General features: G+C 41.0%; 2 protein-coding genes across 7 annotated transcripts in view; both read left to right on the forward strand.

Moving 5' to 3' along the window:
- The first annotated feature begins 2548 nt into the window (after positions 1-2548).
- slc13a1 (solute carrier family 13 member 1) lies at positions 2549-13056 on the forward strand. Its single transcript, XM_056387677.1, is given in 14 exon segments — positions 2549-2662; positions 3449-3585; positions 3790-3956; positions 4355-4394; positions 4569-4671; positions 5550-5707; positions 5786-5905; positions 6550-6648; positions 7650-7751; positions 8025-8116; positions 8284-8378; positions 9614-9775; positions 12640-12777; positions 12905-13056. Coding segments are annotated over 14 exon segments (1656 nt in total). The 5' UTR covers positions 2549-2563; the 3' UTR covers positions 13049-13056.
- A 2743-nt stretch (positions 13057-15799) lies between these two features.
- The window catches only part of cadps2 (Ca++-dependent secretion activator 2), a 178509-nt gene continuing 167841 nt past the window's right edge, over positions 15800-26467 (forward strand). For 4 of the 6 annotated variants that reach the window (XM_056386849.1, XM_056386850.1, XM_056386851.1 and 1 more), the window contains exon 1: positions 15801-16343. In XM_056386849.1, the coding sequence (XP_056242824.1) occupies positions 15996-16343 (348 nt within the window). In that variant the 5' untranslated portion in view covers positions 15801-15995. Of the gene's footprint in view, positions 16344-26467 lie in introns of all 6 variants that reach the window. The other 2 variants (XM_056386847.1, XM_056386848.1) reach the window with 1 other exon arrangement.

Consider the following 26467-nt stretch of genomic DNA (forward strand, 5'->3'; position numbering starts at 1 on the left):
CTGATCACTTTTTGAATGTAACCAATTATCGATTGATCGAAACTGAAAACCATAAAGGTGTGGGCACGCTCAGGCCTCTGTGCCTCTGAGTTGTTGGTGCGAAATATTCAAGGAACATTGATGAAATCCACAATCAGAATATTTCCAGCTTGGCTGAAGTCCATCTACTGCTCCTTCTGGTATGTTCCAGTGAAAATAAATCTCTTTTATAACAGTTAGCAACTGTTTAACGGCCCTCTCGGGACTTTAAGATAAGGAGTTAAAGGATACTAGACTTCAGGAGATTCATGTTCACTTTTCCTGTGTGTGTGAAGAGCAAAAGACAAATCACACTGCTCTGTTTTTTGCTTTATCCCGAGTTCATCTCTCCTGTGACGTCCAGCAGCAGTGAGGCCCGTTAACGGAGGTTTTAATAGCAGTGATGTATGCAGATGCTTTCACACCCAGAGAGAGCAGCAAGGTAAGTTATATCACTCTTATTATCATCAGGTAATTCTCACTCAACACACAATATTATTGTCTTAAAGGTCTCATGCATGTTCTCGACAAATATACATTTAGTGTAATTTACAGAATTTTCAATACATTTTTTAATTTGCTCTCATCTGATGTATTTTTTGCTGCTGGTGATTTAGGCACAATACTGTGTTCCCTCACTGTCCTCACAGTCCAGTGGTTTCTGAATCCCTCAGGTGTAATTGTGTAATGCACCCAGGTATAATTTATCTTCGCTGAACTCACTGAACTTTCCAGTGAAACAAACTGATTCTTTTACTTTTAGTTTTTGACATTTTGAATTTTCTAGGCAAATATCACACGTTGTGATAAACTAAATTCTTATTGTCTTCTGTATTTATTTATTTTTGTTTATAGCTTGTGAATATTTGCATCTAGTGAAGACACTTAAAAGCATTTAAATTTGGGCAAATACCACAAATTATACTATCATAAACTTAGCCCCAACAAAAGTAAAGAAATCGACCGTTCAACAGCTCTAAATGTAAGTTCCACCTGTGATGTGCTTCCTGGAGTTCCCCTGAAAAGGTTTTGAGGACGCAAATCCTTTATATTTAACCAGTGAAACTCAAATATTAACACGTTTATATTGCCACAGAAGTGTAAACATAGATTAAAGTGTTAAATCCACTTATATTGCCCCTTTAAAGTGCCATAAATTAAACTGTGTCACATTATCATCTCACGGTTGTGTTGGTGCAGTGATAACCGGGGATTAATCTGGTGTCTTGCTCAATAAAACTCCAGCAGATACGGACACATAACCTGCAATCTCCAACAGTTTGAGGCTCGAGTATCTGAAAAGAAGTTTCAACCTCACAGGTCAGTCATTATCTGTTGTAACGTCTCTCAACTTTAACAACCGTCACTTTTCACATACAGCAGGTCTAGACCGTTCTCTTTATAATATTGATTACAGAGACCCGGCATGAGCAAGCGCTGTGAGAAGGACGACACTGAGAGAATGACAGAAAGAAAAGAAATTCTGCAGAAGTTGTGCAAAGGATTGTGGAACTATCGTAGCATCGCCCTGATTGTCCTCACGCCGCTGCTGCTTCTTCCTCTTCTTGTCGTTGTCGGCACAAAGGTGAGTCTCCAGACAGAACAAGTGCAAAGTGCAACAACAATATTAGTAATAAAGCTGAAGTTTATGAAAGTGAAGAGATGAAAGAACTTTACTGCTCTGAAAGAGAGAAATATGTTGTTAATATTTAGTGGTAATTACTTTGGTGACACTGAGTTCACCTAATCTGAGGTGTGGGAGGGGCTGGGTCTTCCTCCTCTGTTGTTAAAGCTGCAAGAATTAATCATTTTCACTGTTATGTGAAAGGTATCGTTGAGGGTGTCTCCAAATTAATTTTTTAGCCTCTATTAACTCCTAGCTTTGGTTTTGTGGCAGATTTACTTCACGGGTTAGCAAACAGGCTCTGGTAAATTCACTACGCACTACTCGCCCAGCTCCAAGGAGGTTTCAATCCAACTACAAAGTAAATTCTAAAGGAATTTCCAGAAAAGCTGAAAAATAAATGCACTTTGCATTTAGCTTTTACTGATACACCAACTTTTCCACCTGCACTCAAGTGTTTGTGCACAAATTAAAAAATAAGTGCCTGGAAACACACTTGGATGAAGTTCAAGACTAGCTGGTCAAAAAAGAGGAATATCTCACAGTCAAAGAGCTCAGGAACTGATGTAGACCAAACCAGAGCAAACAGGAGGGTGATTATTATAACATACAACAAGAGGGAAACCCATGAGAAAAGAAAGGTTTAATAAATATAAACTGATATGTTACTATGACAGAGAGAAATTAGTGGATTTCCCAGTCAGTTTTCTTGAAGCAACATCTAGTGGACATAAGAGGAACTGCAGCTACAGATATGAGGACTGACTTCAACACTCAGCTGCGTGGCTGCTGATTGGTTGTCAAATTGATTAATGCACACACTATTGTTTTTCTTCCGTACAGTCTTATATTACACATAAATGCAGCGTTATATGTGTTTTGTTGCTGTAGGAGGCAGAATGTGCGTTTGTGTTGCTGCTGATGGCGACGTACTGGGTGACGGAGGTGATTCCTCTGTCCATGACCGCCATGCTCCCCGCCATCCTCTTCCCCATGTTTGGCATCATGAAGTCCTCGGGCGTGAGTCCATCTCTCTGGTAGCAGAGCAAATGAAAGCAGCTATAATCAATATTTTAAATAAGATGACAGAGCTAAAAGAGTGGGAAGGCTTGACTTAAATTTGCCAGGTTTCATTTTTTTGTCCTTTATAATATGTCTCCAGATGAATGTTAAAGTTTCTGTATAACTGTTGGATATGGAAATGAGCTACTAACAAGTTCACTATAGCAACTGAAAAGTAGATGATATGTCAATGTTGTGTTCCCAGCTTGTCTCTGCAGGTTCAAAGAAAAAGTTTCTAGTTATAAAACGTTGGTAGTCTCAATCCCTCCTCATGATTTATTAAGATAATGAAGACGAAGAAAGTCTGGCTGTATTGCTAACTACAAACTACTTGCTAGCTACATCAGCTTAAATGCTTGGCACTGTTATCCAGCTTCATCCTAACACACTTATTTTTCTTTTCATTATCTTGACAAATCTTTAGTTTAATGCGTATTCCTTTAGAAAATAAAAAATAAATACCAGCAATGTAAGAAAATAGCTGATTCAGGCTGAGGGCAGAACTAACTGTAGCTAAAATGTTAGCTAACTTAGCTCGCTAGCTTCCAAACTTAAACTGCATAACCCTGCTAATAGCTTTAAACATGATGCATGAAAATGAAAAATTAAAATTAAAATGACTTGAGTATTTACCACACATTTCCTCATTTATTTACTTTATTTACACTGGGATAAAATTCAAACCAATGTTCTCACTTAATTATTCTCTACTTGTACAATGTTACTGCCTTGTTTCTCCTCCAGGTGGCGAAGGAGTACTTTAAAGACTTCCACTTCTTACTGGTGGGCGTCATCTGCCTTGCCACGTCCATCGAGAAGTGGGGTCTTCACCGCAGAATCGCCCTGAGGCTAGTCACCATGGTGGGAGTCAACCCTGCGTGGTGAGCGCCACCTTTCTCTGCTATTGGAGTCAAATCTAAATTTCATGCAGATTACCGTATGTGAACTAATAGTGTTGGGGAAAGTTAACTGGGAAACATCAAGTGCTCATTACATATTACTCATTGAAAAAGTAATTACACTAATTAACTTCTATTTGGAGTTTGCGGATGTTCCCGCTCTGACCTCCGTGTCGTCGTCTCCAGGTTGATGTTGGGCTTCATGTCCGGCTGTGCCTTCCTCTCCATGTGGGTCCAAAACACCTCGGCCGTTATGATGGTGATGCCCATCGTGGAGGCTGTCCTCCAGCAGATCCTGAAAGCCGAGGAGGGGGGATCTGCCGGCGAAGACAACCCCAACCTACAGCTGGACGGTACCTGGGTTTACAGAATGTGTATAGACAAAAAACATATATAACTCAGATTGTTTGTACTGCCAGTATTAGTGTCTTTTCTACATAAGACGACCGAGTGTTGAAAAGTGACCTTGAATGCCTCATCAGATTCATAATCTTGTTTCCTAATGAGTTACTTACAGATTGAAGTCATAATTTCCCCAGTTTTAGACTAAACTTAATTTAGACAAAGTTCTTGTGCAGGTACTTTGTTTATACAACATTTAACATTTGAGAACTTGGTCAACTTTATATGAAACAAGACTAAGTCAAAACCTCGTATACGGCTGGGCTGCATCGTATTTGTATTCTGCCTAGTGTCAGCTGGTTTCAGCCCTTAACAGAGAGACATTAACCACAGTCTGTTATTTTTCCAGAAATTGACGGCCGTATTGAAGACATGAAAGAAACTGTGAGGTATGTGACAGATCGTTTATTTGTAATGTTCACTGTTGAATATTGTTTAGATCTCTTCAGAAACACTGCTGTCCTGCTCTGTTGCCTTCACTGTCCCTCTGGGTACTGGGCGTTCTCTGGGTTCTTCCTGTGGTTATATCTGGTACACAGTAATACTATATTCCTGTTTCTCAGTGACAGGAAGCGTCCAGACAGTCCTGAAGAATCCTTCACTTGTGTTCAGATACAGACAGTGTCAGAGCCTCCTGCAGCTCAGGTACAAACACCCACAGCATAGGTACAATCACTGTCGTACTACTACTGATACTACTGCCTTTACGAGTACAACTGTTACTGCTACTGTGGGTGCTACTGTGAATTCTGCAAATGCTGTTAGTGCTACTCCTGCTACTGCCACTACTACTGCCACTAATACTAGTACTGTCACTAATGATACTACTGCTACTATCCCTGTTACTGCTACTACTGCTACTGCTGTTTCTGCTTCTTCTTAAAATACTGATATTGTCACTAATGTCGCTAATGTTGCTACTGCTACTGCCATTTCTGCTGATTGTACTACTGCTACTATAAGTACTAGTACTGCTGCTATTACTATTAGTATCAAACCTATTGTTGCGTTACTACTACTGCTAATAATGCTGGTACTACTGCTGCTGCTATGACTATAAATGTTAGTGCTACAATTGTTACTGCTAATACTGTTGTTATCTTTACCACTACTGCTACTTCTGTTAGCGCTGTTACTGCTGCTAGTGCTACTGTTACTACCACTACCACTACTACTTGTACTGCCCCTGCCACTGTTGCTGTTATTTCTACTTCTAGTATCTGCTACTACTAGTTGCTGCTATTGCTACCACTACTACTACTGTTGCTGCTACTAATGATTCTGCAATTGCTGTTATTACTGATATTCTGCTACTACTGCTACAGCTACCTTTAATAAAGTTGCTAGTACTACTAGCTAGTAGTAGTACAACTGCTATTAGCAGCAGCCCAATATTGCTGCTAAGTCTGCTGCTGACTAATCCTTTATATTTACTCTTTTGTTGCCACTACTGACTGTATTACTACCACTACTACTTGTGTTAATAGTACACAGCACTAATTTTTATTTTCATGGCTAATTTATCCCTCTGTGTTGTCTTGCAGGCTGCAGTGAGCCCGCCTGCGGCTCCCAGCAGGAGTAAACGGGACCTCATGATGTGTAAAGCCATGTGCATCGGCATCGCCTACTCCTCCAACATCGGAGGCATCACCACGCTGCCGGGAACCTCGCCCAACCTCATCTTCTCCGAGTACCTCAACCAGTGAGTGGTCTGTGAATGAGAAAGAGAAAATGGAGAAAGGAATGAGACAACAGCCTCAAACTCTGTCTTTACATTCAGGATTTACCCACAATGCAACTGCATTAACTTCGGGAACTGGCTCTTGCTGTGCCTGCCCATCAGTGTTATCATGCTGCTGCTGACATGGATGTGGCTGTACTGGCTCTTCATTGGTTCAGAGTGAGTCTCAGCACTTTCCTACCTTCTGTTTTTACATCAGTTCTTTTTATTTCTTATGTTGTTATCTTTATTAATTCATTATTATGAGTATTATCACCTTTTCAGAATCACTTCTGTGCAGTATTGTTGTGGAGATACAGTGCAAATCGTCCCTGATGTTATACTGGTTTGTGAGTGTGTGCGTATGGTAGAAAACCTCTATGTGAATGAATGAATGTAGGTTGAATTTTAATAAGAATTTTAAATAAACCTTTGCAAAAATAAAATAACAAAGAGCCTGAATATGTGAGTCACTCAGTTTGGACTTGATAAACATTTGATATAATCTCCATGATACCGGCTTTTATTTCCACACAACCTGAGGCTGAGACATGAGTGTAACGCTAATGTTAGCATTAGCAGAGGGATGGTGTCAGACAGGTTAATGATGAGCGCCGCTTACCTTCGCACATGCTCAGTAATGTCTTCATTAGCTGCTCAGCGCCGTGTGCTCTCAGTGTGCTTTTAACCAATCACAGTCAATCATTTAGTTCACTGTGAGCATTTCCCTGTCCCCTGTCAATAATATAATCTGTCTGTGTGCACTGGACACACACACACACACACACACACACACACACACACACACACTGTTTCATACACAGCTTCAGGTTCCTATGGCGATGTGAAGGAGAGCAGTCTGAGAGAGAGAAGGCAGCAAGAAAAGTGATAGAAGACGAGTACAAGTCACTGGGACCCATGAGGTGATCATTCATTCATTCATTCATTCATTCATTCATTCACTCATTCATTCACTCATTCACTCATTCATTCAGTCAATCAATAAATCAGTTCAGTTATTTATTCCGTCATGTACATCTTCCTGTTCCTGTTAGTCAGTTATAGGTACATTCATGTATTAGTTCAGTCTGATATTAATACATGAATATCATAACTCATTCGGTCATTCATACATTCAGTCATTCTGTTCCTTCATTCATTTACTCATTCATTTATTCATTCTATTATATTTTCATTCATTCGTTTATTCATTTTGTCAGTCATTTATATGTCTCTTCATTCATTCATTTATTTATTAATTTATTCAGTTATGTGTTAATTAATTAATTAATTAATTAAATAATTTATTCATAATTCATTATTTATATTTTTCTTTATTCATTTACTCATTCATTCATGCATTCATAATCAGGCATTTATATGGTCGTCCATTTACCTACTCTTACATTCATTCATACGTTAATCCATCATGTCATGTTCATTCATTCATAAATTCAGTCTGTCATATCTTCATTCAGTCATTTATTGTTTTCTGTTCCTTCATTCATGCATGCATTCATTTATTTATTCAGTGATATGTTACCACATTCATTCATACATTTATTCATAAATGTATTATATGTTCATTCACTCATTCATTTGTTTTCTAATCCATTCATTGATGTGGTCAGGCAGTTATATGGTTATTCATCCATTTATTTACTCACACATTTAGTTATTCTGTCAGTTCGTATGTTCATTCACTCATTAATTCATGTCTTTATTCAGTTATATGTCCCAACAGTAACTGAATAGATACATTCATTCATGCATTCATTTATTCATTCATTCATTCATTCATTCATTCAATTTGACAGTCAATTAGGGGTCATACATTCATTCATAGACTAATTAAACTCTGGCAGTCAGATTCATTCAAGTCAGTTAAACATTCATTCATTCATTCATTCCTTCCCTCCTCCAGTTCTCAGGAGACCTTCACTGCAGTGGTTTTCCTGGTGATGGTGTTGTTGTGGTTGACCAGATCTCCAGGGTTCATGCCGGGCTGGGCTTCTCTCTTCCCTCAGTGAGTCACAGTCGTTTCTTTATTAGTTTATGTTGACTCAGACGCACCGTGTCCTGCTGCCAGAGTCATCCACTGCTGAAAATAGTCCCCAACAAATTCACTGTTTCCGTTTGTGTAAATAAAAGCTACAGTGGTGCTCTGCTTCTGGTAATTGCCTTTTTTTTTTTTTTGTAAGGAAACTATATTTGTGAGCTGTTTTTTTATAGATTTACGTATATTCAGTTCAGTGGCAATAAAACATGTTTCAGATGATTTTCTCCTTCTTGTGTTCAGTCACTTGGGCTTCATCACTGATGCCACCGTGGCTCTGCTGCTGGGTCTCCTCTTTTTCATCGTACCTGCCTACGGACCCTCCAGAAAATATGGTAACTACATGAAATAAAACCGTTCATAGAATAATAAGAATGTGAACATGTTTTTTTTTTAAACAGCTGTGCCAGTTGATAACCTGGTTAAATCCTGTGTACTGCCATCTTCTGTCTTTATGTAAAGATGTGAGCAGGATATTGTTTTATTTCTCTCTCTCCATCAGAGGCCATGATCTCCTGGAGGGAGTTCCAGGCCTCGATGCCGTGGAAAGTTGCCCTGCTAGTCGGTGGAGGCTTCGCACTCGCTGAGGGCACAAAGGTAAGCTCTTTGACATTTTTGCTTTGTTAGATAGAGACAGTAGAGACAGGAAGTGCAGGGGAGCGAGAGGAGGGATGACATTCAGCTGCTGTAAGGACTCAGCCTTGTTTGTTTGTGGTGTGCGCTCCACCAGGTGAGCTACTGGGGCGCCCCCATGAAACCAAGACTTTATACGCCCACCACAGATTCATGGTGTAGGACTAATTTTTGCACAAATTTGTCATTTATGATGAAAAACACACTGACATTCTTGAAATTTCTCCGACTTCCTGAAACAATATGTAAACTCTTTCAGAAGGAGCTTCCCCTCTGAATGCCTAAAGGAATATTTTTACATTTATGGGAGAAGATCAATACCTCCTTCACGTCTGTGCACTAAATGTAGCTGGAGCCTGGAGCTGGAGGCTAACTTAGCTTAGCACAAAGACTGGAAACATGGGGGAACAGCTAGCCTGGCACTGTTCTGAGTTACTCACTAACACAGTATATCTTTGTTATGTTTGTTTAATCGGCATAAAGAATTGTGAGTCAAAACACCTTTGTGCTAGTTTAAAACCTTCACAAACATAATAAAGGACAGGATGCCATTGATAAAAAGGAAAGAAAATGGATTTGAGATCTAAAGACACTAACAGATAGGCCAGTCTAAAGTCTCACACTTTAAAGACAACAGTAAAGTTGTTATGTTAAAACCCGGACGCCCGAATGGCAAAGGCTGAGCCGCCTCTAATCTTTGGTCCAGCTTATACTTGGCAAAGAATTCCTATAACTCATTACAAATGAAAGGAGCTTTAATGTTACCTGCCTCTTTGAAGGCACAGAGACAGTTTTCAGTCTCTGCTCGCAACCACATCTCAGCATGACGATGTCTCTGCAACGCGATTTAGAACAGAAAGGAACTAAAAGCAGAAAATTAGAAAGTAATCAAGGATATTGTCAGTGTAGTGATTTGTATATAAAGGATCTGTTCACTGGAAAAACATAAATAAATAAATAAATAAAAAGATTTTCTCACTTAACTCTGATGGTGTCTGGTCATTCATCATCTGTCACCCTCTGACACCCAGCTCCACCTGCCTCACCGGTTTCTGCTGCTCACGTCACTGAAAAGACACATTTAGAAACTGTGTACTGGAAATCATTTCCAAGGGACTATTTTTTTTTAAATAGTTGACAGTCAATTTAGTGTGTGTGTTTGTGTGTGTGTGTGTGTGTGTGTGTGTGTGTGTCTGCAGGAATCAGGCTTGTCTTTGTGGGTGGCCCAGCTGCTGACACCTCTGGGTGATCTGCCTGTCTTGGCCACGATCACTGTTGCCTGCATCATCGTCACCACGGTAACAGAGGTAGCCAGCAACGTCGCCACCATCACCATCTTCCTCCCCATCCTCTCTCCTCTGGTATGTTCTCACGGTGACTGCACAAGACACTGTACGAACTGATGTAAGATGTTTTTTTCAGTCATGGTATGAAATTTTGAATAATTGAATGTATTTGTTCTCTAGGTAATTACACAGGTCGGCAAAAAAATTATATGCCTCAAAACAGTATAGTAAAGATGCGCTTCTAACAATGCACAACCTATTCAAGGTTTAAAGATAAATTTATCCACACTGTTTTCATATTAATCCAGCAAGTTGTTGCTTCTGGCTGCAGCTGTTCATTACGTTCACCCCTTTAACTGAAATGCAATGTCTTTTTTTTTTGGCATACTTTTTTGACATTAATCTTGACCTTTGTTTTTCGAGAGGCCCTATAGACCATGCAATGACAAGTCTTTAAGTTCTTGCATCTTGCACTTTGTCAATCTGTGTCAGCTGGAAATTTGTGCATGAATGTGCAGGAATTACAGAATAATGTAATGTAGTTAAAATGTAAAATTAAATTCTTTAATTAAACAGGCAGTCTTATTGAGGTTGGGATCTCTTTTGAGATCTCCGTACAAAAATCCAATTTTTACCTTCAGTTTGCTTGATATCAGACAGTAGATCTGTTTAAACCAGCATCAAAAATGAACAGTTATAATAAAGCAGGAAGGTGGTAAATCAGCCAGAATATATGCACTGTTCCAGTTAATATGGGTCATTGTGTTGTGCTGTATGAAAACATTGTTTTTTCTGTTCATCAAATGGCGTTTCATGTGTTTGAAATGCAGTACATTGCAAACGCTCTGATACGATTCCATTCATTATGATGTAAGATAAAGTACAATCACGACTGAAACAGCATCACAATGGCATGATCATATCAACCACTTATTATTGTCACTGTGCTAATTAACTGTTAAAAATACCACAATTTAATTTCCTAGAGAAGCTGTTTCCTTAATCCACAAACTGCCAACAAACATTTTGTATTTGCTCACTAAATTACCACAATGTGAGAAACACAAATTGCTGAACTGTGTCTTGATAAACTGCTGTTCTGTAGTTGTAGTTATAAACTGTAAACAATGATCTGAATTAGCTTCAGATATGCACTTACCTCTTTACCGCCGTAGATTAATCAGTGTGGGTAAACTGCAGCAGTAAATACCAATGGGACACATCAAATAAATGCATAACAAAGATAAAACAAAAAAAAAATATGACACTGAAACGTTTTTGTAGAAAGTCAGTTATTCTACTCAGTGTGAGTTTTCATCGAAGGAGCAGATTCTTTGTTCTTTATTCGGATCCCCATTAGCTTCCACTACAGCAGATAAAAGCTGAAATATCAATGTCACAAAAGGAGATCACGCCCACTTTCTTGAGCTGCAACTTCAGAGAGAGAGAGACAGACTGGAAGTTCAGTAACTCATTTTCATTTATCAACTTTATCATCCAGGAAACATTCTGAGGAGGCGGGATGATTTTTACATCCCTGCTGATCGACTCTCCTAAAGAGCAGTCAGTCGTCCTTGTAGGAAAGTCTTCCTGGAGGGAAACCCATGGAGACAAGTATCAAGCCTCTGTTGATGGTCTGGCAGCGTCTTCTTTACATCACCATAATTAACTTGTCATCATCCCATCATCACACAGGAGCTAGGATGTGCTGTATCAGGATCAAGCGTCACTGCTGGACCCCCCTGGCCTGAAACAGGTTCATTATCTCTCCACTGAGCGACTCATCCAGCTGATTCACAGCTCTCACCACAGTCCCCTCATATGATGGAGGCCGGACACTGACTTCTGTCCGGTCTTCGGTGGGTGGAGCAGTGTTCAGGAATAAGAAGCTTTGGATTAGACGAAGGTGGTCTCCAGAGTGAGAGCTGCTTCACCTCGGTGCTTCTCTTCTTCAACTCAGCCTAAAAAAAAACTTCTTCATCTGTTTGCTGAGTATCTCCTCCAGCTGATTCAAAGCTCTCACAGTCACCTCATGTGATGGAGAGCGGATGCTGACCTCTGTCCAGTCCTTCGTGGGTGGAGCAGTGTTCAGGGATGAGATGCTTTGGACGAGGTGGACGTGGTCTTCAGAGAGTGAGAGCTGCTCCACCGCAGTGTTTCTCTTCTTCCTCTTCCAGCTCTTTGATGAAGCCTTCAGCCTGTTTCTCTGTTGTTCTCTGCTTCTCTTTAATTGTCTTGATGAATTCAGCCTGATTTCTCTAAACAGACGCCTTCAGAGACACTGAACATCTGCTGTCTGTCTGTCTGCATCTTCTTTACTGAGCTCCACTGAGCGTTTCATCTCTTGAATCTTCAGTCGTCTCTTCTGGATCATCTGCTGAATTTCGGCCGCTGTCTCCTTCTTCTTTCCTTCATATTCTTCTTTTAGAAAAACTTTGTTATGTTTCTTATGGTGTAAAACCATCCAGAGCATACAGACACACATCAAACAAACCAGGCAGGACTTCAGGGCCTTCACTTTGGTTCCGGTGCAAACATCACAGTGAACGTCTCCTGGTTTGGCAGCTTGTTGCTCTGAGCTGCTGCTGCTGGCTTTCTTTTGTATCCACATGGTGTGCTGACGGTTTTTTTTTGTGATAACAGCAACTTTCTTGACCCAGTTTATTGCACCAGAGCACAATGGGCATGCTGGCTAACATTTGCAAGCTAACAGACTGAGCTTGCTAACTTCTTCAGGGGTAACGATGGAAATAACTCCCAAGAATTTATCCTAATATCCCTGAAAAAGTTTTTTTGTTTGTATTTTATAAATACCGGGCAAACAGACGGACCAATGGGAATCCCACTTTGATGACTGTTGCTGTTGAGTGACAAAGCAGTTATACATGATCAGTATTTCAGTATTCAGATAGATGTTTGTGTGAATTGTCTCTCTTCAGGCTGAGGCCATCCACATGAACCCGCTGTACGTCCTGATCCCCACCACCCTGTGCACGTCCTTCTCTTTCCTGCTGCCAGTGTCCAACCCGCCCAACGCCATTGTGTTCGCCTACGGACACATCAGCATCATGGACATGGTGAGTCCCTGTGGTACAAACACACAAACAGGTTTGTTAACAAAAAGCACATACAGTACATTCGAGTACATAAATTCAATATGAAATTGAAATCAAACTTAACAGCCGTGTCTGATCATCACTGCAGGTGAAGGCGGGGCTTGGTGTTAACGTGATTGGTGTCCTTGCCGTTCTGTTTGCCGTGGCGACGTGGGGAGTTCCACTATTCTCTCTGGATACGTATCCTGACTGGGCGCCGGTCCTCCCCGGTTTTAACTCCACAACACCCTGACAATGGGTCCTCAGGTGTGGTTCTTAAAGTGAGGCTCTGGGACCTCCAGGGGCCTCTTCAAGTTATTGCTCTGTAGTGATTTTACTGCCCCATCTCCTGGAGCTGAGATGAAGACCAGAACGAAGACTTCTGCTGATAAACTGAAAACTCTTTAACGTGTTTGTACATATATTTATTATAGATAGTGATCGATGAACATCTTTTCTAACTACTGCTTGACAAAACGCTAATTTGTATGTTATGATTCTATCGTTTGAAATGGTCAAAACCTGATGACTTAGTTCCCTATTTTTATTTATTTTTTTGTATTGTATTGGATTTATTAGAGCTGTAACATTGGAAAACTTGTTTCTTAGTTAGTCTCTCTGTAAACTTTGAATGTAAATGAATATTCGAAAGCAAGTGACAGCGATGTCCTAGACCTCGGCTCTCTCTGTACTCTGGTGCAGTATCATTACTGGGATGTGGGGTCAGTGTCTGCAGCAGAAGCAGCGAAGCAAAACCGAACAAACCTGGAAATATTGACACTGAACCAAACTGAAAATAAAACACCAGTAATTATAAACATGAAGCTGTGTGGTTACAGCATCACACACACATACACACACACACCCAGTTGTGTGTCCAGATATTTGTTGCTTTTGTTGCTTTGTAAACATCTTCTGTATTTAAAGCTCTAATTGAACTGATGAGTGATAAAATACCCCAGAGAAACACTGACCTCTAGTGGCCACAGCATCCATGAGTTACATCCTCTGAACATGGTCTTCATACACACACACACACACACACACACACACACACACACACACACACACACACACACACACACACACACACACACACACACACACACTACTACAGTACTAAATGTATTTCCACGTTGAAGTACCCTCCACCACTGGTTATAAATGTTCATTTTAAGTTGAAACTCTTTCACCTGTTTGAGGTTGATTCAACTTTACGGTCATTTTGGAGGCTGTTATATCTGCAGCCGTTAAAACTAATTAACAAATGAATTAAATAAATATATTGTATCTGTTTATGATCAAATAACTTTGAGAAAAATACACACATACACACACAACCCGGTACATATATGGGGCTTTTACAACAAAAGCTCAAAACAAATTCATTTAAAAATATAAAAATACAGTAAATTTAAAATTTGATGAATGAAAGACAGTGGGACAGCTGGTCTGTTCCTTTTTTCTTTTATACATACTCAATCTAATTTTCTATTTATGAGTTAATTTGCCCATAATTTCCTTTTAAATCATGTATAATGATAAAAACTGTCTTTATATTTTGTTTGTTAATAATAATAATTTTTTTTAAAGGTATATTTTTAAAGATGTTTTTACTAATGTTTTTCTGTTCTGCTGGTCAAGTTGCTTCACTTGCAAAGATCCTCTCTAAAGGCGATGTATCACACAGTGGGTAAAAATGTCACCCTTCTGATTTGCAATAGCAGGCGTTTACCTTTCACTTTGCTTTTTCCAAGAAACCACGATCTTAATCCTGGAGTAATATGTTGTGAGTCTCAGTTTTGCATGGGTGGAGTTTTTGTCATCAAGTGTCCATCCAGAGGGTGAAACCAAAGGGGACATAACAATCAGAAGGAAGCACCCGAACTATGATTTTCAAAAGATAATTCAAGCTTTATTCTCATGTATAAAATATATACCTTTCAATGAAATTCCTATACTGAGGCAGTCACAATGAATCCTAATTTTGAAATATACATTATAGAGTATATAAAAAATATCGATATGTACCATAAGGAAGAAATATACTGTAACAAAACATGCGGTGTACACTTATGTCTAAGAGTATTTGATATGAGTATGTGCAGTGTGCACAGCTGGGGAATCTTGAGCATGTGTGGGCCATTTGAATCCACCACTGACAATTCAATGGGGATGTGACCAGTGAGAGTGAATCTGCTGTATAGCATTAAAATTGTGATGATTCAAAGTTCAACATTTTTGGGAAATAAGTTTATTAAAGTTACATGTGAAGATTGATACAGTTTCAATGTCTGTAGCACAAATATAAAACTTTCTGCCAGCAGTCTGCTAGCTTAGCTTAGCTTAGCTTAATGTAGTTGGTTCAATTGAATATTTACACTTTGTAAGTATAAACAAAAGTAAATATAAATTTTAACATGCTGGTCAGGTGGAGGTTTGTTACTGCTGCTCAGAACCAAGCTAACTGTTTCCCCCTGTTTCCAGTCTTTGTGCTAAGCTAAGCTAACTGGCCTGTATCTGTAGCTTTACATCTACCCCACAGGTGAGAGTAGTGGTATCTTCCAACTCTCTGACAGACAGTGAAGAAGCATATTTCCTGAAATGTCAAACTATTTACTTTAAGGATTATAGTGAACTGAAAAAAAACCCCATTATATTATTCCTAGCTTCTATCAGCTTGTGGTTATTTGCCATTTAAAATGTGAAGAAAACCTCGCAGTGTTCCGTGACTCTGAAACACAGACGGAGTGAGACTTCTTCTCTGGAGTTCCCCTATCTCTGGTTGCAGCTACAGGTTGCTCACCTGTGTGCAGGAGCGCTCAGTCACAGGGGCGCGCGAGCTCCGTGCGGCAGCCAGCAGCGGCGGCGGCGGGCGCGCGCTGCCATTCCAACACATTCATCCACGGTGCGACGGAACGAAGGCGACAACCTCCAGATATTAACTATTAAAACTCCGCCCCCCCCTCCCCAACCCCCGCCCCCCCCTCCCCTCCCCACTCAAAAAAAAACCCTACGGACCTCTCAGGTCGTGTCTCCAAACACACCACCTTAGCGCGGCGGGGCAAGACTGTCGGTCGGTAAAGTGCAGCCGTTAAGGCCACGTCGACTAAAACAAACAAACTACAGCTTAAACAGTTGTTTCTGTCTTTCTCTCGCTCTGTCGACGTGAACCGGAGTTTTAAACGACGCCGTGAATCATGCTGGACCCGTCCTCCAGCGAAGACACCGGCGGGGAGTCCGACCCAGAAGTTGTCCAGGAGGCTCCGAGGAAACCGGCTGCGTCCTCGGCGGGGAAACGGGGGAACAACAGCCGGGCGGGCGGCCAGCAGCGACAGGTCCCCGCACCTGGAGGCGCCCCCGGTAAAGGTGCGAAACAAAACAATGCTACAGGTGAAGAGGAGGAGGAGAGGAGGGAGCGGGAGCGGATTCAGAAGGAGGAAGAGGAGAGGAAAATTAAACTGCAGATTTATGTGTTCGTCCTGCGGTGCATAGCCTACCCGTTCAACGCCAAGCAGCCCACCGACATGGCCCGGCGGCAGCAAAAGGTGAGTCTGTGCCGCACACTGAAACAGCATGCACCTGTTGTCTGGTATGGAGGGACGCGCTGGCGAACCTCCATTGAAAATGTGTAAATTTAAAGCTGATTCTCTTATTAGTCTAAGTATATAAAACAAACCCCAAACTTATGAGTCTCCTTAGAATCACAGGGAGCTGCAGATTAATTCCGCTTATATTTGATCCACCAATAATCACTTATTTCAATCAAACGGCTACTTTTTCTCCTGTTGCATCCACATCGCTGCCGTTCAAAAACACTCGCTGGATGGTGATGGCCACCATTGTGATTCAACTGTAAAATCTGGAAATATTTCTTAAATTAGCGCCGCACAGTGTGTGACATGAATGCCGAATTCATCATAAGCTTGGCTTGTTTAAATGTGGGGTATTTGAATCATTAGTGCTTTGTATTCATGCGTGGTTAGCCCAGCGTCAACCTTAAATTGATAGAAATCCAAAAGGAATCTGGCACAGTAGTGGAGACATTCAAGGGAACTGAGCGCAGTGTTTTTTTTTTTTTTTTTTAACAGATGCTGTTTGTTTTTTTTTTTTGTTTTTTTTTAAAAACTGACCTGAAAAAGGATATTGCAAACAACCAGAATGTAACATTAACACAGTCAAGCCAGGTTTCCATTTAATCAGAAACTAGGTTAAAACACCATCTTGGTAAAGCATCACCGTTAGAGAAAAATTTCAACAAAAAAAATCAATTTTAATTGTACCACTGTATTAAGCTCAATATAATTGCCCCATTGTTATGTAAGTGTATGTACATGTACATAACAATTACATGGCACTTGTTGGATCTTCCTCCTCTTATAAAATGCCCTCCAACATTAGTTATATATGCATGCCCTCATAACAACTGCATTGATTGAGCATTACTGCACTGTACATGAGGGTAGATCTATATGTTATGATAAACATGAGGCTGGCAGAGCTATTAGTTCAGGCTGAAGCTCTGCCTTTTTTTTAATTACATTTTGGAGTGTGTGCTCTGACAGTGTTGGACTGCAGGATGCATTGAAGAGCCGTCCTTGGCTGCAACACATTCAACAGCCATTCAGCCAATTTGGTGAATAGCTCTCCTCGTGTTTGCCTGTGTTACATCCAGATGAATGCGTCTCTGCTGTGCTGGAGGGCAGCCTGGACCTGCGAGCTCTCCGTAATAAAGCAAGCTGGGAAGCCAGTTAAGACTGGAGAACCCCCCCCCATGTTGACCCCATCCCGCTGGGGAAACTCGTTAATGAGTTGCCTCGTAGTTGGTTTAATTTCAATGTGCAGACGAGGCGTTTTCATTCAGCGCGTTGTGTGTTTGTGCGAGTGATGAACCTGCTTCTGACAGAAGGCGGACGTGGGAGTTTATTTGTGCACAAGTGTCAGTTCAGAATATTAAATCCATGTCACATTAACGAGACAGAAACTTGAGAATCCAGCAGGAGAAATCAGAAGCTTCTTGATTTTCTTTTCTTTTCTTTTAATTCCCAACCGATGCTGGAAGTCCTGCTTCTCCCTGTGCTGATTCATAAATAAACACAGTGTGAATTCATTATTAAGTCTGGAGGACGTAACATCGATTTGTCGTCTCGCAGTGGAAGTAGCTCCTCATGTTGCTGTACTCCTTGGTGGGAGGCGGCAGTAGGCGGCAGTAGGCGTATCTGTATGTGGTGGGTTGCCAGTTTGAATCCCTCGGCTCCTGCGCCGCAGACTGCTCTGGGTCACTGCAGGCACTGAGGAATCGATGAAACACTCGGGGTAAAGGTTCATTGGCGTGGAGTGGATTTATCTGCAGAAGAATAAGTCATGTTGAGCCCTCAGAGGGAAACCTGATGAAGTGTTAATGGGAAGCAGATTTGAGAACAGCCAGTGTTTCCATTGGATTTCCACACTGTTGTGACGAGGATCTCTCTGATCTGGTTCACTGAGTCAGTATTTACACTGGTATCGGCCTCAGGTGTTCAGGTGTGCATCACATTTCTGTTGAGCACAAATTTTAATGTGTTGGTTGACGTTATCTGTGAAACCTGAGAGTGCTGTCAATGACATTCACAGTTACACCTTTACTCCATAGTGACGTTTCTGGCTCGGATCTGGCTCTATACTGGGTATCAAGAGTTTGATCTGACACTTACATCTACTTACATTTACCTTAATGACACAACGGTCCAGTCCACAATGGAGCTACTACCTGAAATTAGGAAGAAAACTGTGACAAAACATTAGTGCAATCACGCTCGGTATACATAGTAAAGTTAAGTATATACAGTCCACTCATTATAGTGTGGTATTGGCATAGGGTGAAGTCATAATTTTGAAGTTTAATCGAGTTAATTGTGTAATGAACGTTGATCAACCTGATACCAGCAACGTTTGTCGTTATAACCGGTGAAAGCTACGATCCGTGTCAAGCTGCTACCTGAAGGGTTTATACGTTGGTTTATTGGCTAATAAGTGTTTGAGAGGAGAGATGAAAGATTCTATAACAGTGTTGTTAGCATCAGAGCTTAAAGATAACCTGGATGTGACATTTGATTGGTTTAATTTTAGCCAGGACCAGTCTGTTAAAAATACGCCCGAATCGGCTTCGATACAGAGACTTAGTTTAGTAGTTTCTCTGAAACAAACTTTGGGTTATTTTCCTCGTTTTTTACTGGCAGGTTGTTTTTAGATGTCGCACGGATGAAGTGGATCATATTTCATAGCTCGATAAAGAAGAGAGGCTATGCAATGAGGATGATACTTCTTAATAATGACCTTTTGTTAACGGTGCTGACCAAAATGTGTCTGTGGCTCCACAGTTGACAGTTTGATAGAAGACAAGAGTGACTATATTTACATTGTGTACATTATATACACACATACATAAATCTGCACCTACATACATTTCAAATACTTTACAAAGTAGAGCTTTAACTTTCTCAGCCTCATATTTTGTGGCTGCCCCTTTTTGTTCTGAATGAATATTTTCCAACCATCAAAGTAACCTGTGTCTTTGAGATAACACATGAGGGTTCGTCTTCAGTCAAACACTCTTTGCTCTTTGTTGACAGCTGAGGAACGAGTAATATTCTTAGCTATAGCAGATCTGACGAAGTTGTAGTTTTTACGTTCTTCTGTTCGCTGTGATGGAGAGCGGTGATTATGCTGAGCAGAGGGTTAACAGTGGAGACTGGTAGATGTGTGTCACTGGAAAAACTCACCGCTCTCCATGACCCCTGAACACAACAGTAGAGACGAAGCTGGAGTGACGGTAAACGTTCAGGGTTGGGGTTGTAGAGCAGTGCTGTATCTGATCAGTTCTCCAGGTTGTCAAACTGAGCTGGAGTTCGTCTCCTTGTTGTTAGGGAGATGAAGTAATAGAAGACTAATAATAACACTTGAGGGGAACATTGCAGCTGTCTTGAATCCCGTCAGTTTCCTGCTGGTCGCTGTGGTTCTGGAGGTGGAGGTAATGATGCAAACTGATGCTTAGTGTCGGCCCACGCTCAAACTCTGCCTTCAGTGTGTTCGCTGTGGGCATTCATGGTGCTTAGACCTCAGGGTTTCACCTCCCGGAAAACGCATTAATGACGACATTGGTTGTTTTAATGTGTTTGCTGAAAAACATGACTGGAAAAACATGTAATTATGAAAATGGATAAATTATATCTAATAATTGTAATCCTGCTTTATCTCAAAAGGTTAGGATGTGCATGCTGTGTTCAGGTGAACACACGTTTTCTTCACGGTTAATGATAAACAATTGAGAGAACGACCTGGAGCTGCTGATCACAGGTTGAGGAAACTCTTGGGACAACTGCTGATGAAGACTGTATGATACAACTGAAAGCTCCAGACTAGCTACTCAAATGGACCTTTTAAGCAAGATTGTTTCATCAGCTGTTTTCTCCAAGGTCAAGCCTGAACTTTAAACCTCAATTTCAACTGATCTTTGGGGGAATTTTCTACATTTCAAGGCTCTGAAGCTGATTCTTCATCACAGTTATAGACGAAAACCTAAAGTCACATCCAGAGGCCGCACTGATATGATGATAATAATAATAATAATAATAATGATAATATCAACAATAATAATAGTAATAGTAATAATAATAATTAATAACATGATTTTTGGCTTTGACTGATCAAATCAAGTTGGAGTCCGGCGATAGGGACGTTGGGTGTTGGACGTCAGTAACTACATTCAGTCTGGTTTTGTCGACATTGGAGGTAATAATCCTAAATATAATTACTTAAATATTTTGGGAAATATGTTTATGCAAGAGTTTGATGAGAAGACTGATGCTTGACTCTTGTATCTGTTGGTAAATATAAAAGTGGAAACCCTTTGTCTGACCGGCAGCTCCAATGAAGGGGAATCACAATAACCGATACTTCGGGACCAAGTCGATGCCGAAATTCTGGTATTATGGCATTTCCTACCGTAATGATTAACACGTTACTTCTCGTTTGTTTTATCCGCACAAAAAAACAAAGTGTAAGAGTCACAATTTCATGGTCACAGCCAAGAAATAGTCAAGAAACCAACCGAACAGAAGGAGCCACCGAGTCAGATCCACCTCTACTGGGAATTCAAGAATATTATTCCTAAAAAATCACAATTGTAAGAAATAAATAAAATATTCACTGCTCTGGTATTCCTGAAATTTCTTTGGGAAACTTTTTCCAAACTGCTGGAGTCATGACATCATCGCAGCTTCATGTTGTGTCATGTTTCCTAATTCAAACATCGACAGGTCTGTTCTCAGAGGTCTGTTCTCAGAGGTCTGCTCAGCTCAGGGACCGATAGGAATCAGACCGACCGACAACCTGACGCTTTGGAGGAAGTTCTGTCGAGAAACTGAGGCGGAGAAACCAGCCGTGCAACATGTAGTCTTTCCTTGTTTACATAGTTTGATCGGACTGAATGAGCTTTCGCAGCTTCCTGTCAGCTCGTCACTCAAAGAATCTTGTACCTTGTCTGTGTTTCTTTGTGTTATGAGGAGAGCTCTGTCTGTTTTTTAATGCTCAGCTTGTCTCGCGGAGAAAAGTCTCCTGAGTTGTATGAGATCCAGAAAGTAATAAAAGGTGTATAAGTACAGAATATTCTGTCTTCTGTCTCTGACGGCCTTTTGATTTATGTTTTGTTAAATCAAAAGAAGCGTACAGCGTTGATGAAATCTTCCAGGAGCCGATTAAACATGTTGTGAATCAGGCGAGAGGAAGGAAACGCGGCAGGTTTCACCCAAGGCCGTCAAGATAAAATAAAGGATGTTTATTTCCCGAACAGCTCAGTGAGGCTCATTTTTAATTCTAATAAATAATTTACTCTCGCGTTGTGGAGCAGCTGATCGGGCTCTGAGCTACAGATCTGATCTGATCAGTGCAGAGGAGAAGTCAATAATTATTTTATTTCCTTTTTATGCCTCTGCGCCGGCGACAGTCAGAGCTGGAGACAGGTTGTTTTCAGGTTGTCTGTCCGTCCGTCCCATTCTCGTGGACAAGATATCTCAGTAACACCTCGATGGAACGTCTTGAAATTTTGCACAAACATTCACTAGGACTCAAACATGAACTGATTAGATTTTGGTGGTCAAAGGTCAAGGGTCAAGGTCCAGTTGGCCTTTACAAAATGTGGCTTTGGCCTTGTGAATGCAATATCTCTGTAACGTCTTGAGGGAATTTCTGCAAATTTGGTCAAAACAATCACCTGGACTCAACGAATAGACTGATTAAATGTTGGTGGTCAAAGGTCAAGGTATGTGTGACCTCAAAAAGCCTTTTTATCCATTACTCAAGACTTCACACAGCAATTGTGACAGAATTTCACATCAATGGTATTTTATATGACTGTAATTCTAGTTTTTCATGGTAAATGATGCCAAGAAATCCAAACCGATCCAGCTTAGCTCCTTTTTTAAGGCGCAGGGGGACAGATATGTTATGAGACAGCAAAACTTACAGCTGGAAAGTTTGAGGCTCCACAGAGCTGCGCCACAGCAGTTTTCCACCCCATCTGTGGAGGCGGGTTTTTTTTTTTTTTTTTTTTTTGCAGTCTGCAGGTCTTTACCAGCAGAATCCTGCAGCAGAGTTGTGGTTGAAGTGGCGGCTGGTAGCTGCAGGGAGGCAGAGCAGCAGCAGCACAGCTGGACAGCTGGACAGCCGCCTGAAGCTAAGAGGGTTTAACCACCTCACTGTCCGCCGTATCGCACACAGTGGAAACAAACTTTACTCGGTTGCTTCAGAGCTCTTTTTCTGTCTCTGTCTGTGTCTTCAGATGTGGACGAGGAGCTGCTGTCTGTCTGCCTTGGTTTTGTTTCAGTTTCGACTCCAGGAGGGAAATGTAAATGCTGTTACAGCCGTTGACCTCGTGCTCTGCAGCATCTCTGAATATCCTCAGTGCTGCGCCCCTTGAGGCTTTTCTCATTTGAATTGTAGAGAAATTATATTTACAAAGTGAAAGTGGTCAGAATTAAGTTTCCATTAATGGAAATTAGTAAATATTTATGCGTTTATTGATTTTCTTATTTGTCAGATATTTGTTTTTCATGACATACTGAGGAAGCTCCCACCTGTTGGCTCTTGTTGGCTGTCGAACAGTGGAAGCCTCCGGTCTTCCCCGCCGTTTCTGTTTTTGTCCTGTTTCCAAGCGGCTGACAAACCAAGCAGGGAAACCATAGCTGCAGAAACCCCCTCCTGATGGAGACCCACGCATCCCTCCCTGCACACATCTAATACCCTGGCAGCTGTTTATTACACAAACAAGATAAACGGCATCTCCTCCTGCTTCTCTGCTGTAAGAGGCCACTTCTGCTGATGCGGAGGCTTGTGTTTTTGTTTTTTTTTGTTTTGTTTTTTTTCAGCGGGTAGTGGGCGCAATTTTTGGCCACAGAATTGCTGGAGGCGACTCCCGTCCTCCTTTGTCATCTCTCCTTCCCCTGTCAGATTCCCCGAGATGGAGCTCTTCTCAGAGGGTTATGCAACCTCTCCTCCTCCTCCTCCTCCTCCTCCTCCTCTTCTTCCTCTCAGAGATGTGAAGGGATGTCTCAGCAGGACTCTCGCGGATCAGGGAGCTCGATGAAGAGCATTAGACAGCGAGTCACCCGGACCCCGGGGCCAAAGATGGCCCTCAGTCAGATAAAACTCTGCAGTCAGCGTTACAGTAAAGTACAGTACACCGAGTTTAACGCTTTTCTCCAACTAGTTTCTATAATAGAGATGTTTGAAGAAATGCAATCAATTGGTTTGAGATTGAAAAACCAACAAAAGTCTGTGTTTTATCTCTGGATGTGATAAAGGTGAAACTCGCTGTTTCTGACGTTGTTGCTGCAAGAATTTTCCATCGGTGTCGGGGGAAATAAAACTCATGAAATGAATAAAAAAATGTTTGATGGTAAATATCACAGACCTTATCATAGTTTAGTGTTGAAACAATCGGTTGGTTAATCAATTAGTAGATCAACAGAAAATTAATCAACAATTGTGATGATCAATCAGTTGTTCAAGTCATTGATCCACAAGACTGAGAGTCTTCAGCCAGCTAGCTGAAATGCTGACGTTAGCATTTCTGACATGCTATGTTTAGTATGTAGAAAGTTTACGTTAGCTTAGCTTGTTAGCATGCTAACATTTACTAATGAGCAGTAAACACCAAGAAGAGCTGAGTGAAGATCACAGGTATTTGATCATCAACCAAAGTACTGGACAAATTAAAACGTTTTTTTTTAAACAATAGATTTGCTGCTTTTTCTTCTCTGAATAACTGAGTTTTGGACAGATGATCAGATGAAACAAGATATTTGAAGATGTCACCGAAAAATAATTGAGAGATTAATCAACAATGAAAATAACTGATGAACGACATCAGATAAAATTTAAAGCACTTCAAGAAGCTAGCAAAAGCAAAGCGGCTAATACGAGAGCCACACCTCTGACCTCACCTGTGCGTGACGGTTGTCTGTTGACCTGCTGCTGATTTTTTTTTACCTTCATTTAGAGGGAGAGACGGTAGAGACAGATTTCAGCACATTACAGTCCAATACAACAAACACCAGCGAGCACAGAAGAATCAGTCTGAGAGAGAGAAAGAGAGAAAGAGTTCACGACCAGGAAACGTCTGGCAGGAAAGATGGAGAGAATAGAGGGGTGGGTTTTCTTTCCTCCAGCTTGTTTCCTTTTGGAGGAGGAGAGGAAAGTGAAGGAGTTTATTTATACAGTCAAGTCTCTTTAAATCACAAGCTTTGTAGTGTTTAACCACGGCTGCTGTTACAGATCAGAATGAAAACGTTTTAACCAAAGAAACTCTTTGCGTGTTGGAGTGAGTGAAGTAACAACAATGAATTATTTTAGTTCGGTACGTGTTCTGCTGCAAGTTTAAAACAAATAAAATCACCCACAAACACCTTCATTCGTCTGACACACTCTGTTGTTATTTAACTGGTTAAACAAAGTCCTGATGTCACTGATTAATTATTGAGTCAGGTTCTTAATTAATGACCGTTTCGTCAGATGTTTTTGTCTCAGTCTTAAACACAATAATATTCAGTTTCCAATGATAATAAACAAAAACAATCAGCAAATACTCATGTTGGATAAATGGAACAATGTGTGTCTGGACAGTTTTAGCCATGCTAGCACGTAGCATTAACTCTATGATGGCGATGTTGGCCTCTCTTTTTAATAATCATTGGATGGATTCCCATGAAATTTATCACAGACATAAATGATGAGAGATGGAGGATGAATCCTCCCGACCGTGATGTTTTGACTTTTCCTTTGGCGTTAAACATTTAGGCAAAGATGTACATGATTACAATGGAGGGATGGGGCAAAAACTGGAACAATGCAACGCTCAGAAACAAACTGCCTCCATGTCTGAATTAAAACCTTGGGGTATGTAGATTATGTGCATGAACTGCGCATTTGGTTTGTCTGTCTGTTCCACTAAAACAAACACAGGCTGCATAATGAGGGGTCTTCTTAACGACCTTAACAGTAAAAAGTGGCTTTAATCTTGTTGCGTTTTCCAGTGGCTCAAATAATTAATCAATGATCAAAAAAGTGACAAATTAACTTCCTGTTCATGCAGCTCATTGCTGTTTTCCTCCTGGATGTAGCAACACTGGTTATTTTGAGCTGTTTGGATGAAGAGTGACCAGAGTTTAGTTTTTTTCTGGTCTGGACATTTGCACACCCACAGTGAAGGTCCAGAATATCCTGCAGAAGCTTGTTTTTGAATGAGCACACACTCAAATCCTCCCGAACTGGATGATCACCTCCCGCTCTCTCGCTCTCTTCACCTACACAAACCTCTCAGCTCAATAAAACAAATTACAGCGGCGCACAGTGACAACACATAACGGTGTTCGAGGGTCTGAGGGGGCGTTCAGACAAAAAATAACTTGTGCAGCTTCATACGTGCAGCGATGGGTCGGGCTGAACTTTTATTTCTTCTGCGGAGGCGTCGGGTTCATGGGTTTTCTGTCCATCCCTCCTCAGGAACGTGATATCTCAGGAACACCTCGGGGGAATTTCTTCAAATGTTCACCAGGACTCGAGGATGAACTGATTAGAATTTGGTGGTCAGAGGTCAAAGGTCACTGTGACCTCGCAAACATCAAAGAATTCCTACGCTAATTATGACACAATTTCACACAAGTGTTTAACAGCGTGAGGAAGTGTAACCTCGGTGGACTGAGATCACTTTCGTACAAATAGGATACAAGGGATGATATTTTATATCGGAAAGGTCAAAGGTCAAGTTCGCTGTGACATCATCACGTTCTGCTAAAAAACTATTTACTGCTGTAAATCAGGAATTCCTGCAATTTGACTGGTGGGTTGGAGGCATGAATCCACACGGCGGTAGTTGTAGTTGTAGTTAATCATGTTCGTGCTGTAGTAGCCATTCTTCTGCGTTAACACGGTATTTCTACTGTACTGAGGTAATAAGACATTTCAGCCGTAATAACTTGCACTGTCTCCTTTTTGCATCAAACAAACATCTTCCTTTTACGCCTGGAGAATATGATTCGTAGACCGCGGCGTCTCTGTAGCGTCACGACACTTATGGTGCTGATGATACACAACAATGTTTTTTAGCTGCTTTGGATATTGCATTTGGCCATAGTGT

This window comes from Seriola aureovittata, chromosome 10, assembly GCF_021018895.1.
Source record: "Seriola aureovittata isolate HTS-2021-v1 ecotype China chromosome 10, ASM2101889v1, whole genome shotgun sequence".
NCBI classification, from domain to species: domain Eukaryota; kingdom Metazoa; phylum Chordata; class Actinopteri; order Carangiformes; family Carangidae; genus Seriola; species Seriola aureovittata.